Consider the following 18,501-nt stretch of genomic DNA (forward strand, 5'->3'; position numbering starts at 1 on the left):
TATTAAGGGTTGAGAACCGAATCCCAGAAGGTCTACGCTGATTATTTCCTTTGTAAACGTGGAATCAGGGTATGAAACTAGGGAGTTCAGACAGCATGACAGCAAACCAGAAGTTTGGAGCAGAATTATAGTTTGTGAAAGTTTGGACTTAACAAGACCAAGCCAGTGTTTCAGTTCATGACACCTGAAACTGGATGAAATTATCTTTGTGGCTGGGTAGGGTTCAAACAGCAAAACCACGGGCAAAAATGTTTTAAAAAAATGAAATAACTGAATTTAGTTCTTAAGTTTTTAAATAAATTCTTCTATTTTGCAGAGTTTTACATCATTTTGTCATTTCACTCTTTAGAGCGTAATACTGGGAGTCCAATAATCACGTACTGCCTGGGTAATCAGAAGGGCCAGCCTGTTGATAGTTTCTTTACTGTAGTTGTAAACAGTATTACCTCATTTAGAATGAATTTTTGAAACCAGAATTAAGGATGCAAACAATTAATTGACTTATGATAGTTGATTAATGGTTTATCAGATTAAAATTAGTTCAATCTGATTAAATACTATGATCTGCTTGGAGCTTTTTTCATTGTTGTCATCCAGAAGAGCGCGCCGCTGGTCATAGTTAACCAGAGCCAGTTGATACAGAAATAGAGATGGTGGGGCCATACAAGAAAGAGAAACAATTCTAACATTGTCCGGTGTCCGGAATTCAAAATGTACTTTATCCGGTTCTGTTTAGAAATATGAACACACAACAAACTCCTTAAGTTATCAACTCAACACTCATTCAGTCGAATCAACTTCTCATTCAAAAATGACTGATATGCTACAAAGATGAAAAGCAGATGGCGAAAAATCGTAACATGATGGAAAAAGACATGACAGTAATGAACATGGTTAATTTGGAGGGTGGAGGTGCTGTGGTGGCGCAGGGGTACAGCACCACCCACATATGGAGGCCTTGGTCCTCGACATACAGTATCTGTCACTGGTTCGGGTCTTGGCCTGATGACCTTTACCGCAAGTCTTCCCTTTCTTGCATTACCCACTTTCCTGTCTATAAATCTGACTACAATTTCTTTCCAAACCATGTCATCACTATCCAAAATGCAAAAATGTACATATATTTTTTTGTATTTAAATGCACATTATTTAAGACCATAATTGACCAAGCATGTCAGATCTTCAATGAGATGCTTCCGTGATTTATTTTTCAACTCGTACCCAATAATTAAAAAGCGGCAAATAGAAAGTCCACAATGATTTACCCAGAACACTTCAGTGGTTAATTTCCTCTAAGTGTCATGACCGAGTCCCCGAATATTTTCCATCTCATCCACATCAACTCTTGAAGAGTCAGTGCATCATTCAAGGTCAAGGCAGCATTCTTCTCTGACAGCTGAGTGAAGCACCTTGCTTAAGCTAATGTGTGGAAAAACTCCTCAAAGGCTCCTGACTTATCTTCATTAGGTGCAGATCGGACATTTACGAGGCTGTATAGCGGAGGAACGGCACTGAGTGTAGGTCAGGATGTCCTATCCCTATATGCCAATGCAATGCTCAGGTGATTATATGGGCCGCCATCTACAAGGCCAATCTCTTTTGGAAGCGGTGGACCGCATCTGATGAGGGTTTTCTGAATTCTATACATTTAAATGACCGAGTCGTCCTCAGCTTAGTCCCGGCCTGTCCTTTGATTTATTCAGCCAACTTGACAAGATGGATTTCCATGCAAAACATCTTAGCGGTTATGTAAATCGGCCTGACGTGATCTCAAAACAGATTTAAAACAAATCAAATCACCAGCTGTCTGTCCAGCAGTGTCAGAGAATAGCAGGGATGTCCAATCTGAAAATCAAAGAACATCAGCCAAAAGACACAAAGCAAGAGATTTTAAAGGGGTAGAGTTATGTAAAATCAACTTTTTGAACTTTACATTGTGTTATGATGTTATTCCCTCATTTAAAAAAAAAAATCCTGGAGTGTTGTTTTGATTCTTTCTTGCATGTTTGAGAAAACCTTTAATCTCTCATGGTAAACATTCAGCTTTGCAAAACATCTGGACGGACCTAGCTCCGCCTTTGAGACAAAGCTCCTCCTCAGAGCTGCGGTTTCCACGCTACCTAGCTTCCACCTCACAGAGCATCCCACATTCACGCAGCCCCTTCAGACGAGCCAGAAAAAATTAGCAAACACCTGGTGGAGCTGCGCATCTGCTAAGCTCATTATACAAACTACTTCTCAATAGAGGAGCCATGTTGTGACGACTTCCTGAAGGCGCAGTTTCAGAAAGAGCAGGATTTCTTAAAGAAACAGAGTTCTCATTTCAAGGTGTTAAATTACAAAGTAAAATTTATTTAAAATCATTTTTACAACTGAAGTTAACAGTTTCTTGATTATGGCATAAAATGGTACTATGTCCCTGAAAAACCCATAGTCCAGCCCCTGCAAGGAATGTGACCGACTTTGAAAACGTGTTGACGCAGGTTCACTCGCAAGTCTTTTCTGCTGAATTACAAAAATGCTGTACGATTCTAACAGGGATCTGTGTTTTGTCCATGCCGTGAGAGGTTGCTGGATTTTTCCATAATCGCATGTGAAAGAGGGGAAGCCCTGTAGGACGACGCAAAGGCAAATCAGGCCGAGTTTCCCCCCCTTTACACCGAGAGGCAACGCAGATGTGCATGTAACCCCACCACAAGAACACACACCAATGTGTGCACATGGTTTCTCCCTGCGCTGAGTGGCGGAGGCAAGACAGGAAGTAATCACGCGGTTGAAAAACAAGGCACCGGTATCCAGAGCAGTCACTAATCTGTGCTGAGCTATTCCACACTTTCTCCCCCAGACACACACACACACACACACAATGCATGTATAAACACTCGGTTGTGGTCATTTATGCTGATGAGCACGCATAAATATACAGATGTATAAACATGCCAATACAAAATGTACACAGACACACCCGTATGCACCAACGGAACTACGTGGAACACACACGCAACACTCCAAGTGCGTGTGGATATGAGAGAGATGTGGGAGAGAGCAAAGCAAAAGGTACAACCCGTCTAACCCATTGTAGTAGAAAACATGCACACAGATCTGTGCCCACTCCTCCACTTCCCCCAACCGACTCTGAACCGCCCCAGGGCCTGTCGCAGCTCAGTCCAGAGCTCAGGCTGAAACAGTTGTCACTCAGTAATGACAGACTCTGGGGACCCTTTCAGGCCTAAAATCCCTCAAACTCCCTCCCCAGCGCTCTGATGTGACGAAGGCCAGGCTGGAGACTCTGTTTCCACCTTTCTGCGCAGACGGGCCGCGTTTCCTTCCGCAAAAAACACGGCCGACGGGGGGGCCTCGGATTAGCTCACAAGGGCAACACCGCCTCGGTTTATCTAACTAATTAAAGCGCTCAGACCGAGGGTGTTTTCACAGATGAAAGACGGCAGACTGGAGTCGCAGCGTCAAACGGCGGAGGTAGAGAAAACAACAAGCTTCTGTTTGTCTCTAGGGAACGGCACAAACTTTAAAGTTTTATTGATATTCCACACTAATGAAGCAGCGATTCAATGCTGGCTTCTGTTTGTTGTTTTTGTTTTTTTTATACTGAAACCATTAAACAATTTTATGGTTTCAATCGACCATAAAATTGCACAAACTAGAATTATAAATATTTTAAAAAATCTCGTTTTCAAAAATAACACATTTTCCAGAACTGCAATGAAAACACCTTTTTTCCCTGCATCTAAAGACTTATCGCGTGAACAAACTTATTCACGTGTGATTTTAATTGCATTTCTAATTTAATAGAAACGCTGCAATTGCGAAATTAAACTTTTTCGACATGGGTGGAATATCAACAAAGTTTTGCGCAGATTTTAAATGGGTAATAAAAGCTTAATTCAAAAGGATTTTCTTTTGTAATGATTAACGAAACGCAGAATAAAAACACACCCAAACTGCGGCTAATTAGAAACAATTTGTAAGCATGTGAATCTAAAGTGTGCATTCTGACACAGAGAGCTACGGTGGGAGGAATGCTGTTTCTAATACAAGTGAAATCATGTGTTCCTGCCTCTGCCGGTTCTGTGTACATTGGTAGAATAATCAATACCTTTGTCTTTGGAGCAGCTTGGAAGAAATAGTGCAGTACCACGGATCCAATTTTCTGGTGTGTGTGCGTGGGTGTTTGTGTGTGTAAAGGCCATAGCACATCTGGATGGGAATTAGGGCGAATGAGGTGATAAATCAAGGATGTGCCCCTTGTGCCCGTGATGCTCCAGTCAGTGAGTCATGAAGGGCGGCTGTACAGTGGAGGCCACTTGACGTACACTGAACTAATCTCCATTTAAACTTGGATGCTGGGACACATCTAATTTATGACTAAATTAATCTTGTTTTCATCGTTTTCTTCCGTGATTTTCTGTTGACGATATAAAAACACTTGCAACGCAGGCCGGGGCGATATGGAATTGGAATTTTGTCACAATATTTTCTGGTACTACTGTGACAATAGTATCGACGGTGTTTAAAAAAGATGTTTATTGCTTATTTTTTTTAGGTAAATAGTTTTGCAGGATGGTGACTACATGTGACAACACAAATACTGTTCTTGAAAAATCTTCTCATCTGAAAGAGGTTTCTTCTTAAAACAGTGATTTATGTCACTAACCTGCACACAGTAACTGCATCTAAATCTAGTTTTGAATTTTACTGATGCTTACCGATGCTTTGGTGGAACAAAAAGGGAAGACAATGGCAAACATTTCCTTAGTTTTTCTTATTTGACATCTATAACTAAAATGTATCATGGCAACGATAAATCAACTTTCTTTTTCATTATAAACGATACGATAAATACCACGGTTTAAAAAGGTTAATGTCCGTTCGATGAAATGCTACGCTAGCTTAGTGAAAATAATCTACAAAGAAGCAAGTAAATGTTTGTAATGCACATTTTGCGTTAATGTGGTATTTTTACTTACCGTCATCATACCATAGTATTTCAGAAACTCAGCCTTGTTCCTAGCCTTACAATTTTATTATCGAACAATAAAATGTTCAATAAAATTTGAACATTTTATTGTTGATGTTCCAAACTATTGATGCACCAATATGGACATATTGATGAGTGAGGTCAGTCTTGCTGTTCTGGCTTATAACTTCTACCAACACCATGTTTGTGAGGATCCACAGCCCATCTGAAGTCTGTATTTTCATTTGCACATTAATATTGCACACCAATGTGCTTTTGTATGCTCAAAACTTGATGTACGTTTATTTAATTATTTATTATAGTTTGATGTATTCATTGGAATTGACTTTGAAGTTTCGTTTTGTCTAACGTGCTGCAGCCTTGTCCCAACACATAAATTGTCTCCCACGGGAGACAAGCAAATGATCTTGTCTTATCTTATAATTTATGCTTATCTCAAACATCAGGACAATAAAATTAACTCCCAAAGTTTCCTCTTGCATTGTTTCACACAGAACTCACAGTGTTGCAGATTTCACTGTACACCAGCGACTATGTTTCAAAGCCACAAAAAAAAAGTCTCACCCTACAGCCGAGATTTTTTCCCTCTAATTTGTCAACAATAAAAATAGAGTATACCCCTCCCCCCTCTCGGCGTCTGGCTGATGTGAGCCAGGTCAATTGGCCTTGCTGCTGGCGGGCCGCCTCTCGCAGCAGATCGGTGAAGTTGTCAGGCCCGTGTTTGGCTGTGGGCGCCCTGGCTGTGTTTTTCTTCTCAGCGCCGTGTCTTGTGTGGTTGCTTTCGGGCAGCGCCCGGCGTAGCTCGTGTGTGTGTATGTGCCATGTTTCAAAGTGGTGGGAATGAATAATGAATGAAAGCAGAGGAGGAAGCTTTAAGGCGTTAAAGTGGAACACTTGGTGGAGAGCTTTCAAAAAGGTATTACACGAGGGAAAGGCTTTGCTCGGCAAAACCTGCCTGTAGATTGTTAGCTTAGCTCTCCCGAGCCACTCCACAGACAATTTAGCTTTCCTAATGGGATAAAAAAAAACACCAAACTGAAATAAGGCTTGCTTTTGTAATGTAGTCAGATTAAACATCAATCTGAGAGGGCCCCGGTGTACTTACAGTAATAGAGTATTTTTCTGCCTTACTCAGCAGGATATGAAAGAGGATGTAAAGCAGCAGGCTCACCTCTCTGAGCATGGGGTCGTTAATGGAGCTCAGGTTGACCGTGCCTTCATATGTCAGATAGTAGAAAACATTGAGGGCCCTGGCAGCTTCGGGTCCCTGCTGCTTGTAGCCGAAAATCAGGTCAATCCACTGGTGGAGCTGGCAGGACACGAACTCGCTCTCCAGAGCCTGCGACAGAAACAGAAGAAAAAGGGCTAGAAAGTTCTGCAAATATCAACATATGAATGCTATTAAAAAAAAGAAATTTGTTGACCTACAGAAATGCTGCTTCCCAAACCCATTTCTCATCCTATAACTGAGCAACGACCATCAGTAGCTGCGTGTCCGTTAAGTGTAAAACCGTACAAATTGAAATGACAAAAATAAAGCCATTTTCCAGAAAACTCACGTTTTTCAATAAAAAGTTTTTTAACGGTAGAATTTCAGCCGCATCGAAATTGATGTATTTTGCAAAACTGCAATGGAAACTGTTTTTTTTTTTTTTGTGCATCAAATCATGTGATCAACAACTGGATGTTACTACTGACGGAAACGTCAAAGACAACGACAGGAAGTGGTTGGAGGATGATGGTCTGTTTTCGCACTGCAAAACCATAAAATATAAGCAAGTATTTTTGGTTTAGTTTGAGTGCAAATATCTGAGCACACATGAAATGAGACACAATGAATGTACAAGTAACTTTTCAGCGAGATATAGGATGTTAGTTTAAGTAAAAACAATTCTTAATTTTGATGATAAACTACAAGTTTCACTGGCAGATTATTTCAGTAGTAACATGAAAAAATGTCTTGTAAGTGAAATAATCTGCCAATTCACATCAAAAATCCTGTGCCAGAGTTAGCCATAACGGTTCGTTTTCATCTGTAGTCTCTCAAGGTGAAATGAAAATAAATACAATACAAAAAAAAGAGAATACACATTATAAATAAAAAGCATTTTTTATCTAAAAATCAGTATATCAAGATACAAGTTTAAAAAGAATAAAAAGCCATTTTGCACAAATGTTCATCACAATCCAAACAATGTCTAAAAAAACAGAATAAAAAGACCACATGATCTGTCCCTTTTGATTACCTAGGAGCCATACCTTTAGCTTACAAGTTAAGAAGTTGTGTGTCATTCCAGCGTATGGAATCCATAGCTCTTCTGTAAAATGGCCGACTATAATTTCCCCAAAATGCCGCACCAACGTATGCAGGGCTGAACGCCTGAATAAGAGGCGGACGTGTCCTCTGATTGGTTGATAGGTGATGAGTTATAGCACCAATATGAATATATTTGATGCAACTGTTTACATCCGTCGCTGATATGACTCCTAACCACTTAAGTTTATTCACATGTGATTTTAATGACATTTATTTAATAGAAACACCACTATTGCGGAAATTGTGTTCTTTCGACATTAGCGGAATGCAGACTAACATTTGCCCACATCTGTAGCAGCTACTGATGCCCTTCAGAAAAACATATTCCTCAGAGAGTGCAGCACATCCCGCTAATTGTTCCTGTGATAGAATCTGAAGATGATTTTTATAACGAGCAAAACGCACAACGTCCCCACATCTGATCATAAGGGAACATCAAAACTCTAGTAGCTCATTAGGGAATCGTTTAGGCTCCGTCTTTGTTCTACGGGAGCTGACAGCGGCACGCCGTTGCTCGTCTGCAGACGTCTCAGTGCCGCCATTACGCTGAGATACAGGCCGTTTTCCCTCCTCATTAGCCGGCAAAGGAGGGGGAAAAACATTTATGGTTTCCCCATAAAAACAGGCGATTGTGTTAATTTGTGTAAAGCTGTCAGCTCACAAAAGCCCTCTAAACACGACCAAATTAGAATGAGGCAGCCCTTGATTGTCATTGCTGCCTTGTGTCACATTAATTTGTGACAAAACATTAGCCTGGGCTGCACTTAAACGGCAATTTATATCATTTCAATTTTTACCGCAGATACCAGTGCATCCTTCACTTAAATGCGACTTTCTGACAGGCCATTTTGCATCTAATTTTTCCCCACTCGCTTAATTACAACTTCTAGTCGGCGAGCAGAGCCAGAGAGCGAAGGGGGAGCAGTGTGCAGCTCAGGTACGATGATGAGGTTTCATTGTAGGATGAGAGCCGACTTCATCTTTAGCCGTCTCACACGCAGTCTCTGGTGAGAGGCTCAGTGAGGGAAAAGCTTGGAGGAAAAATCTTCATTTTGAAAACGGAACAAAAGGCAAAGTGAAATACAGACAGATTCCAGGTTCAGTGAAGAGAAACAGGCATTCCAGCAGACAGAAAAATCCCTTCAGTACATTTGATTTGACTTATAATACAGAATGATATGCCTGCAGAATACAGTCATTAGTTTTTTAGTTAGGTCAAAGCTTCAAAATGTATTTAAAGGTGCAGTATTACGTAAAATAAACTTTTTGGAGTTTTACGTCATGCTGTAATGTTATTATTTCATCAAAAACATACCAAGAGTGTTGCTTTGATTCTTTCATGCATGTTTGAGAAATCCTTTTAATCTCCAATAGCAACCATGTGTAAAATACCTGGTTGGCCTTCAACCATGCTAGGTCTTAAAGTCACGCTAAAAGCATCCACCCAAAGCGGCCCTCCGCTGCCACTCCCCCACTCAGCTCCTTCAGACTAGCCAGCAGCAATTAGCAAACACCTGGTGGGACTGCTGAGCTCATTATAGGAGCTGCTTCTCAGTGAAACGCTGGTGAAATGTCAAAGGGTTAATAGAGGAGCCATGTTGTGATGACTTCCTGAAGGCAGAGTTTCAGAAAGAGCAGGACTTTTTAAAGAAACAGAGACCCAATTTTGAGGCGTTAAATTACAAAGTCAAATTTCTGTTAAATAATATTTGATACATACAACATTTTTATAACAACTGAAGTTCAAATAGTCACTTGATTGTGCTATAAAATGGCACTATGTGCCTAGAAGATCCATAATATTGCCCCTTTAATAAACCGCTTACACTGTAGAGCTGCAGTGTAAGCGAACAGATTGTGGACCTGATCATTACACAGTTCTATCAGGTCCAAATCTGTGGTCCTGATTAATAAACATTTCTTTTCCTCACTAGGGAAAAGACATTCAGAATTGGTAAAGCACATTTAATTGGTTGGCTTCTTGGTACAGACTCCATTTTTGCACAATCCATATCCTATATGGTTTGGGTTGGCACCATGCCAGAAGCTTTATGTCAATCTGCTTTGTAAAAAAACACGCAAAAAAACAAACAAACTGTTTTTACAAGTCTTTCTTGTAAATGATAGCTTGGATCTCAAGGACACAAGCTGCTTACATAACTAAAAATAGAGTTATGTTTGGGATCTCTGTTCTGAAGTTGGTCACACCTCTGGGTTCCAACCACTAACTTGTTGATTTAATGGGAAGTTATGGGACTTCAATGAAGTTTTCCTGGTGGTTTTTCCCTCTAAGTTTCTTGACTCTTAAGTGGACAGCTGGATCAGATGTAAAGAATTAAGAGTTAGCTCTTTGGTTCAGACCAAGGTGCTTAGATCAGGTGTCTGGTTAGGGGGTGGAGGTTATGCTGATTTCCAGAATTGATAAACCAATTTCACAATAAATTCAAACTCTCATTCCTACGTTTTGATGTATGACCATTTTGTTTTCAAAAAAGTCTTTTTAAAATCACAAAGTTAATTTCTTATCAATGCCCGAGATTAGTATATGTAAACTTCTGACTACTACTGAAGAGATGTAGTTTTAATATTATTTAAAGCCACAGTGTTGTGTATTTTCTAGGCACATAGTGCCATTTTATACCACAATCAAGTCACTATGTTACCTTCATTTGTTATAAAACGCTGTATTTATAACGTTGTTTCTTTTATACAAAAGAAATTAGACATCGCAATTTAACTTGTGTGTCTCTTTAAGAAGCTTCTACTCTTTCCGACACTCCGCCTTCAGCACATCTTCACAATGTTTCTTCAATAAGCCCATGTCGTAACTCGTATAAAGAGCTCAGCAGAATTCAATTCCAACAGGTGTTTGCTAGTTGCTGCTGCCGATTTGATTTTGATGAGGGAATAACATTATAATATGATGAAAAACTCAAAAATGCAAATTTTAGATAATGTTACTGCCCCCCTTTAATACAGGTTCACAAGGATATACCATAAACTGAGAAAAAAAACAGTATTTTCTTTTAGGAGAGTTTACTTTATATTTTGTGTTAGACAACTCTGAATATGCCTTTTATTTCAACCTTTAACAGCAGACAGAATATGGTACAGTTAGATGTAAGACAGATCAGGTCATTATGCTCTAAAAGCCACCTTTGACAGACCCTACACCCCGTTTCTAAAACTAAACCTGGGACTGATGGGTATTTAATGTGTCGATCAAGATGAAACAAAATGCAGCCGTAATAGGTTCACCTGTAAATCACTCGTGCGTAACATCGATAGAGGGCAAAATGGTGAAAATAATTGGCGAAATTGACCTTAAGTTGGAACTATGATGCATTTGTTCAGTGTGCCAACATCTGGCTGACAAAAGGCTCAGCAGTGCTCTGATTTTAGTTGTTGTATAAATGCAACTTCAGTGGAATATGGTTAATCTCAGAATAACTGCCTCTAGAAACACGGCACTGCACTTTGATCTCATTACTTCAAAGCTTTCTACTTAACAATAAAAAAAGAACAGAGTTATCATCTGACTCAGATTGATCTACAGCATTGATTTTCCTTACATAATGCAGGAAGATTAATATTCATAAGTTCATAAGTAGTAGTATTCATAAGTTCTAGTATTAATTAGTGTTAATATTTTTAATCGGTTGAACTCAGACAAAAAGCAGCCACTCCGGTGATCTTTCCAGTAAACGCCGGCTCTGTGGCTCAAGGTGCCGTGTTTTACTTCAGACTGAAGAAAAACACCATAATTCTCTTTAACACTATAAACAGATATGAGTAAGAGTCAGGAACACCCACAACAGAGTTTTGGTATTTCTACTGAGTACCAGAGGAATTGGCTCTTTTAAAGTTAAAAAACGAATAATAATTTATTCATCTGCAATAATTTTACTTCGCCATGGGAACACAAATAATGGCTTTGTAATCCTTTGATCAGTGGTAAGAAGTTTAAGAAGAAAAGTTCCATCTCTGAAAAGAATGACTTTTTCAGGCAGATTGCAGCATAGACAATTTGAAAAGATCAGGATTAAAAATGGAAAAAATAAAAAATTGTGGTAAGTTTGGTCAGAACTTGGGTCACTCTCTGTACTAGTTGTGATATAATTTGAGAAATTTTACATGTTAAGTGTACAGCACCGATCTAATTTTTTATTTTATTTTATTGTTTCTTTTTTGTGTCATTTGTTTATGTTTAGTTAGGTTAAGGAAAGCTTTTAAAAAAAAATGCATTTTAATTTTTTAAAACAATTTTTTTGTAAAAAAAAAACAAAACAAAATTAAATATATAAATATATAAACACATACACATAAAGCCTATTATAAAACTTAAATATATATTATTTTTATATAATATATAGAAAATAATCTAAAAAAATTTCCAATTAAAATATTTAATAGATATTAACTATTAATTAACTATTACGGTAACTATGGGTTTCGTTGGCATATGTGTGGATTATTTATGTAATAAATGCAAGATTGTGTGGCTGGTTAAGAGGAAATTTCGCCAAGTTTATCCTTCCACCCAGAAATCAGTGAACAGAGAAGTCATGACAAGAGTTTAAATTCCATTAAATCAGCAAAATTTACTGAATCTGGATTTAATCGTTTTGTTAAAAAATTTTAAAACCCCACACGTCATTATTCCTGTAGTTTCTCAGTGAGGCCTTGTGGATACGCAACACAGCCGAAGACATGATGGAGAAAATAACGATGTATCTAACAGGATTCATTTGATGAAGAAGCCAGTTAATAGTTGAGGTCCAGAAGTAAGGGATGTTTCTGTTGCCCATTAGGTAAACGGCAGAGCAGCAGCTGTGGAAACGTTTGGTCATGCGGCGCCACAATGTGGAAACATCTGAGCAGAAGTCGTGGGCCCACGGCAGATTCCTGAGGTGGCGTCCAAAAGCAGAACCGGGCCGGATTATTGATGTGCCAATTAGCAGCTGATGTGTGTGTCTTCTCCTCCCACAAGGGACTGACTGATAATTAATGAATAATTTAGCACGGCTTTATGTAAATGCTAGCAGGGGGTCAAAGTCACTGGGAAACCTCGGCTCTATTGTTACGCGTTTGACAAACTGCATCTTTAAAACGTGAGGGTGTTCATTTTAACGTTGCTCTGATTTTCCAATTACAATCAAAACGCAGCGTGATCTCTGAAGCAGAGATTTCTATAATTATATCGCTCCTCAGTCAAACTGCAGTTATGGAGATCTAAATCTACTCATTTCAGATTATTTCTATGGTGTCAATTCACAACAAAGGTCATTAAAAGCACTTTACTAACAATTTCACCTCAATCACACAGTCAGTCCAGTTAAACAGAGCGTAAGTATTAAAGCTGCACTATTTAACAATTATACAAAACATTTTTCTTTTTACATTTGATGAAACTGTCACTATCAGGATAGAATAATATGAGACAAGTAGCTTGTGAAAAAAATCTAGCTGCTCCAAATTCTCAGTGCTAACTAACAACAACCAATCAGAGCCAGGACTTAGCGCTGTCACTCACACTCTGTGGCGCTACTCAATAGCCCCTAACCCCGTCCCCACTCTCAGCTACGCTGCAGCTAGCATAGCATGTTGTGAATGCTAAGCCTAGTTAGCATAGCCACCGATGGCAGTGGATAAACGGTTTTCCTGTCACGTTATGTTGTTCCTCCGCCATTGGCGCATTGAGCAGCCAGCAAATGAGGCTGATCGACAGCTCTAAGCCCCTCCTCCTGACTCTGATTGGTTGGTTTTGGTGCATTTCTTCAGACGGCCGAAATAGGTCAGGTGGAGGAGATTGATTTCTTTCACAGATTATCTCATAAAATACCGTCACGACATGGTGACAGCTTTAATATGTAAAAAACATTTTTTATAAAAGTTACATACTGCAGCTTTAATTCCGGTTCATTATTCAAATTAGTAGAGAATGTTTCATGTCTTTTTAAATGATGTATTAGTTTTGCCAGTGTGTAGGCTGCGCTGTGAGGCGACTGCCAATGGAAGTGCGTTACAATGAACAAGCTTCCTCTGGTTGCAAGTCTCAAGTTACTCTCATTCTTCCTTTTCGTACACATCTGTGACTTTGGAGTGGACCTCAAGTCTCTAATGAAAACTAAACAGACTCAAAGTTTGACTTTATGTCTTTCAATGTGTTTCACTTCAGAGGGACTGAAAGTCTAAAATACACCAACCCCATTTAGAGGGTACAACCCAGCAGACACCAAGTGACCACAATTACCCAGCTGGACATTAAAGTGTCCCGAAAGTCTGTCTAATCTTACATCAAAATTCTCCTTTTAAAATGTATTTGTATTTGCAGATAATGGATTTATTTGGATAGGATTCTTTTTAAAATGCTGAATAATCTCTGTGGAAACAATGTTCTCTGTTTCCAGGCCTGGCGACTGAAGCCTGGTGGACGTAGCTGTGGTTTGTGGTGGGCTTTATGACCTGGATTGTGCTGGATTTCGCTTCGGTCTTAACGAGGTGACGGTAAACGCTTTCCTCCGTCCCTCACTGGTCCTAAAAAACCTTTTTAAGGACTTATAGAGAGCTGTCTATAAGGACGTTAAAATGCCACGTTACAAATCAATCCTTCCGTTTGCACATCGAAAATAATGCAAGCGTTCACGAGAGGCCGAACAACGTGTGTCACAAGCGGTGCGGGGGTGCAGCTGGCCCTATATAAATCTGCTAAATATTGTGGTTTCTGCGGGGGGGGGGGGGGTATGTTAGTGAAGTTTCTTAAGTTAGAACAGAGGGCTTCTTTCCTCAAGTGGTGAAAAGTTGGTTCCGCATGAGGTTGGCGACCTCTCTTCTCGAAGGACTGATTTAGCTTAAGCTACATGAGAAAACAATTGTCATTTTGAAGTCGCCAAAGAACGACTGCATACAGCAAAAAGAGTGAGCAGGCAACAGATGACGTAAGGAACAAGATCTATGCAGCTACTAGACCATTTCCTTTATTCTCACATTCATACACACACACACACACGTGTGGTGATTCAGCCTCACCCCCCCCTTCCAACCCGGCTAATTAGACAGGTGACAACTGTGAGTGCTCTGGCTGAGGCCTGACTGGCAAGTGGAACCTGAAACTCCAGCACTAATCCTCTCCTCCCATCTTTTCCTTAAACCACTCACTGACTTGAAGAGCAACAGTATCCTTTTTGTGTCGAGCGTACAAGCTGAATGAGCGGGGACCTGAAGGTTATCCTACTGAAAACAAACAAACGCTTTGATAGATTTGGTCCAATTTGCAGCACAAGAACTGGTTAAGGAATAAATTACCAGCTCGCAGGAGAGGTGCAGTTGTTCTCTCACTCAGTATTTACTTTTTTACGGAATTAAGTTTATGAATAGAGATGCCAATCCGATATAAATATCTGTATTGGTCCTGATATTGAAAATAATTCTACATCGGGTATCGATGACAATGTGCCCGATCCATAATTGCAATTTCTGAACACCATGAAATGTTTGTTGTAGTTTATATCTATTGTTTTTGTCAATTTCAGTTCATTTATTTTACATTGGCTATTGTACTCCTAATTGCACTGAGTAAACAAATTAAAATTGTGTTTTTACATGTTTGACCAAGTCTGTGAAGCTATTGCTGTATTTAAGTTATTAAATACATTTGTAATGTAGTGAATTCATGTCTCTGTGTAAAAAATAAAAAACAGAAACGTTTTAATTTAACTCAGCGCTGCTTTTCTGAATGCGATCGTATCGGCCGATATTAAACCTCAGATCTGCGTTGCTGTGAGGAGTGAAACAAGCATCCCTATTTATGAAGCACGACAAACAGTAATAGTAAAAAGCTCAATGTTTAAAAAGTACATTTCAAATGCTCATTCACACACACACACACAAATCGCTTTTGGAAAACTGCGTTTTCAGTCATCTTCATTTTTATCTTGGTTACTAATAACAGGCACCAGAAAGAGGAAACCCATCTCTCCTCCTGCATGCTGAGAGCCCGATTAAGGTATCCAACATGTCACCACTTTGATAAGATGAAGGCATAACCCATATCAACAACGTGTCTGAAGGAAGAAATATTTGGATAGCTGTTGAGAGAAGAATACTTATCTGAATTGGTTTGAGTTTGCTAGTTGGCTCAATACCTGAGCAAAGAGATTATTGGGATTAATGACTCCACCGATCAACTTTTCATGTCGACTTGCTGCTTGTTGATGTGATTTCATGCACGTCTATCAATTTTATTCAGAACTGCTACTTCCCAATGTCAAACATTATCACAACGTTCACTGGTCAGCTAGTCAGTAAGTTAAATGATTGGTTGCACCCGTATCGCAAGACATGGATGGACGGTTGGGTGATTAGTTTTTAAATTTTGTTGGTCAACTGGCTAGTGGGGTGGTCAAATAGTTAGTTTGAATTTTTAAAAATTATTTTATAGTAAAGCAGGTAGTTTTGGTCTTTGGTTATGTGCTCTGTTGGTTGGTCTTTACCTTTATTCCAAAGTCAGTTGGATGGTTGTGTTAGCTGTGCCATTATCAAAAACGTGGCCGATGGGCTGACTGGGTTCTTATCACAGAGCTGACTGGTTGGTTGGTTCATTTTCATTATTATTCACTGTTGCAGGGATTGAGTCTGTCATTGGGCAAGTGTTGAGGTAAATCTTGAAAAGGTTAAGAGACAACACAACAGACCAAAGATACTCACCCCTTTGGTCTGTAAGGCATCCATAATCAATAAGTGTTTGAAAGCCAGAGGGACCAGTCAAAACCGAGAAAGTCCAAAATAAGCTAGACAAGCTTGACGAACACGAGCTACAGTCAAATAGACAAAGCTCATAACAACAACATTTTTCTTCAGTTCATTTCAAACAGACAGACGATTTCAATGATCACATTTTAAAGGACTCGAGTGCAACAGTTCAACGGTGAGTCAGGAAGACAAACTGTTGGGCAGAACGAGCGCGAAAACACAGCAAAGCTGCAAAAGAGCATTTAAGTTGATTTTGGCTGAAGTGAAATGAGAGTGCGGGGGAGTGCAGGAAAAAAAAAAGGACAACATTAGTCTTTGAGTATTTCAGTAACTGTAGATCATCCCATTTCTCAGGCTCTCATTAGCCTCCTCCATTACATCACTGAACAGGGAGGCTTCCAGAGATGAGAGGGAGGAAAAGAAGAAGGTGGGGGGACAGCTCGTAAAACACTGAGCACACAGTAAACATGTCTGGCCTTATGCATGACAATACCCCTACAGTGAGCGCTGTCTGACATTAGCCAGATAACCCCCCCCTCAAAACCCCTCCACGCCCCACATGGTAGTTCCCATCTTACAACAAAGCTTTTAGCGGAGACACCAAGGGAATACATTAGTGCTAGCCCAACATGGTTAACCAAATTTTGGTAGAGGGAGCAGCACTGGGCTAGACGACGATAAAAAATGCTCAGTCAGTCATTCACAAGTGCACCAGCACCGGCGGTGGTTTACCTCAGCCCCCACATGAGCTTCTGTGAGGGTTACTGTGAGAATAAGACGTGGAGGCTTGTGGGAACCATCTTCTGAAGGTCCCAGCAGCTCAGCAGCTTGTTGGGATGACAGATGAATATAAACAGTCCCAATTTCTGACTGGGTGAAGCTGAAGGCCTCAACAGAAGAGTGGCTGCAAGTGAATTTTTGTCTTCTGAGTCGCCATGACTACACTTCCCACATTTTGTTAAACATGAAATGAGTAGGAAAAACCTGGAGGGAGCTTGTACATTTCTAAACACTTGTACAATGGTTGTCGATAGTGAGCGAATTCAAGTGGAAAGATCATATCCTGTTGATTTTTTGACAGAGATTATAGTTTAGAAATTACAACAGGGTTTCCCGCAGTGTACTTCACTTGCGCCCCCATCAGGCTACACATTGTTTGTTGTTTTTATTATGTTTTTTTTATATATACAGTATATATACACACCAGTAACAGTGATATCAAAGACAGGTTAAAGAGTCTCTTTGGTGAAACAGTTGGAAGCACAATGGCAACATACAGTAGTACAGTCAGTATGTGAACACAGACTGAGGTCAGGTGGGTTTTTTTCACTCTGTATCTGCTGCCCTGATTTTAATTGCATTCTTTTTATGTTCGCTTTTTGAACGTTTATACCTTCGTTGTAGTTTATAGTACAAACTACAACGTATTTCCTCGCATAACAATTGTACTTTGATAAACTGGGTTCACTCTTCCAAAATAATCACTGTAGAACAGCAGGAAAGCAAGTAACGAATATCTGATTTATTCTCCATTCTGGCTCTTCCACTGAAAAGACACCATGGTGAACAAAGACATTGATGTGGATATAAATAAAACACAAATTTCCCAATCAGCACCAGCAACTGAGTTAATGGTGAGCAGGACTGCGAGGTGCGATGTGGTCATATATAGAGGAATGTAAAAGGAGCTGACAGTCCCCAGAAAAATGTAGTTATTTAGTGGAGGAGGGATCAAGTTCTTAACCTCTCTCCTGACCTCCTGGTAAAGGCAACAAGCAGCTCCTGATCTCTGTGGCATGCGGCCTCAAGACCCCAGCGTCTCCTCATTGATGTGTGGGGGTGTGCGCATGATAGGCCTGGAAAAAGGGAGTGTGCCTTTCACTCGCAAACATTTGAGTACAATGTAGGAGCTTCAATCTAGTGTCGGGTCAGGCTTATCGTAGAGTGCTGAGGTGCTTTGTCTGCAGAGAAATTTGTCTAAAACCCAAACCTGTGGTGGTGAAACGGAGCCGCTCTGTTGCCACGCAACACACTTCCTGCTAAACATCGCTGATGAACTATGACACCTCGACCAGTGGAGCGCCACATCCCAGGCTGCAGTTTGATAGAACGTTTATACCTTCTCCTATATTTTCTTTATTACCCACCATGCAAGTCTCCTCACAATAACAAAAACAAGCTGCCGTTTTGCACAGCAGCTCGATCCTTTACCGAGAGAGGCTTTTAATGGCCTCTCCAGATTGAGCCCTAATTAGCTGTTAATCATTTAGGGCTCATAACCAGAGTGGAAACAGCCGGCATGTGTGTGTTTGTAAGCAGGCGTGCAGCGGCGTGTGTTTGCGCCTTCATTCCTGCTGTCTACCCTTGTGTTGTGAAGCCATTAGGACCAGAAGTGCTAAAGAGAGCCAAACAGCCCATTAACTCCTTCACTCTTCCT

General features: G+C 40.1%; 1 protein-coding gene across 7 annotated transcripts in view; it reads right to left on the minus strand.

Annotated features, from left to right (window-relative positions):
* Positions 1-18,501, minus strand: part of lrba (LPS-responsive vesicle trafficking, beach and anchor containing) — a 243,144-nt gene that overhangs the window by 31,931 nt on the left and 192,712 nt on the right. For all 7 annotated transcript variants that reach the window (XM_028018763.1, XM_028018766.1, XM_028018765.1 and 4 more), the window contains one exon: positions 6,168-6,335. In XM_028018763.1, coding sequence (XP_027874564.1) covers positions 6,168-6,335 — 168 coding nt within the window. The remainder of the gene's footprint in view (positions 1-6,167; positions 6,336-18,501) is intronic.

This window comes from Xiphophorus couchianus, chromosome 5 (assembly GCF_001444195.1).
Source record: "Xiphophorus couchianus chromosome 5, X_couchianus-1.0, whole genome shotgun sequence".
In the NCBI taxonomy this organism is placed as follows: Eukaryota; Metazoa; Chordata; class Actinopteri; order Cyprinodontiformes; family Poeciliidae; genus Xiphophorus; species Xiphophorus couchianus.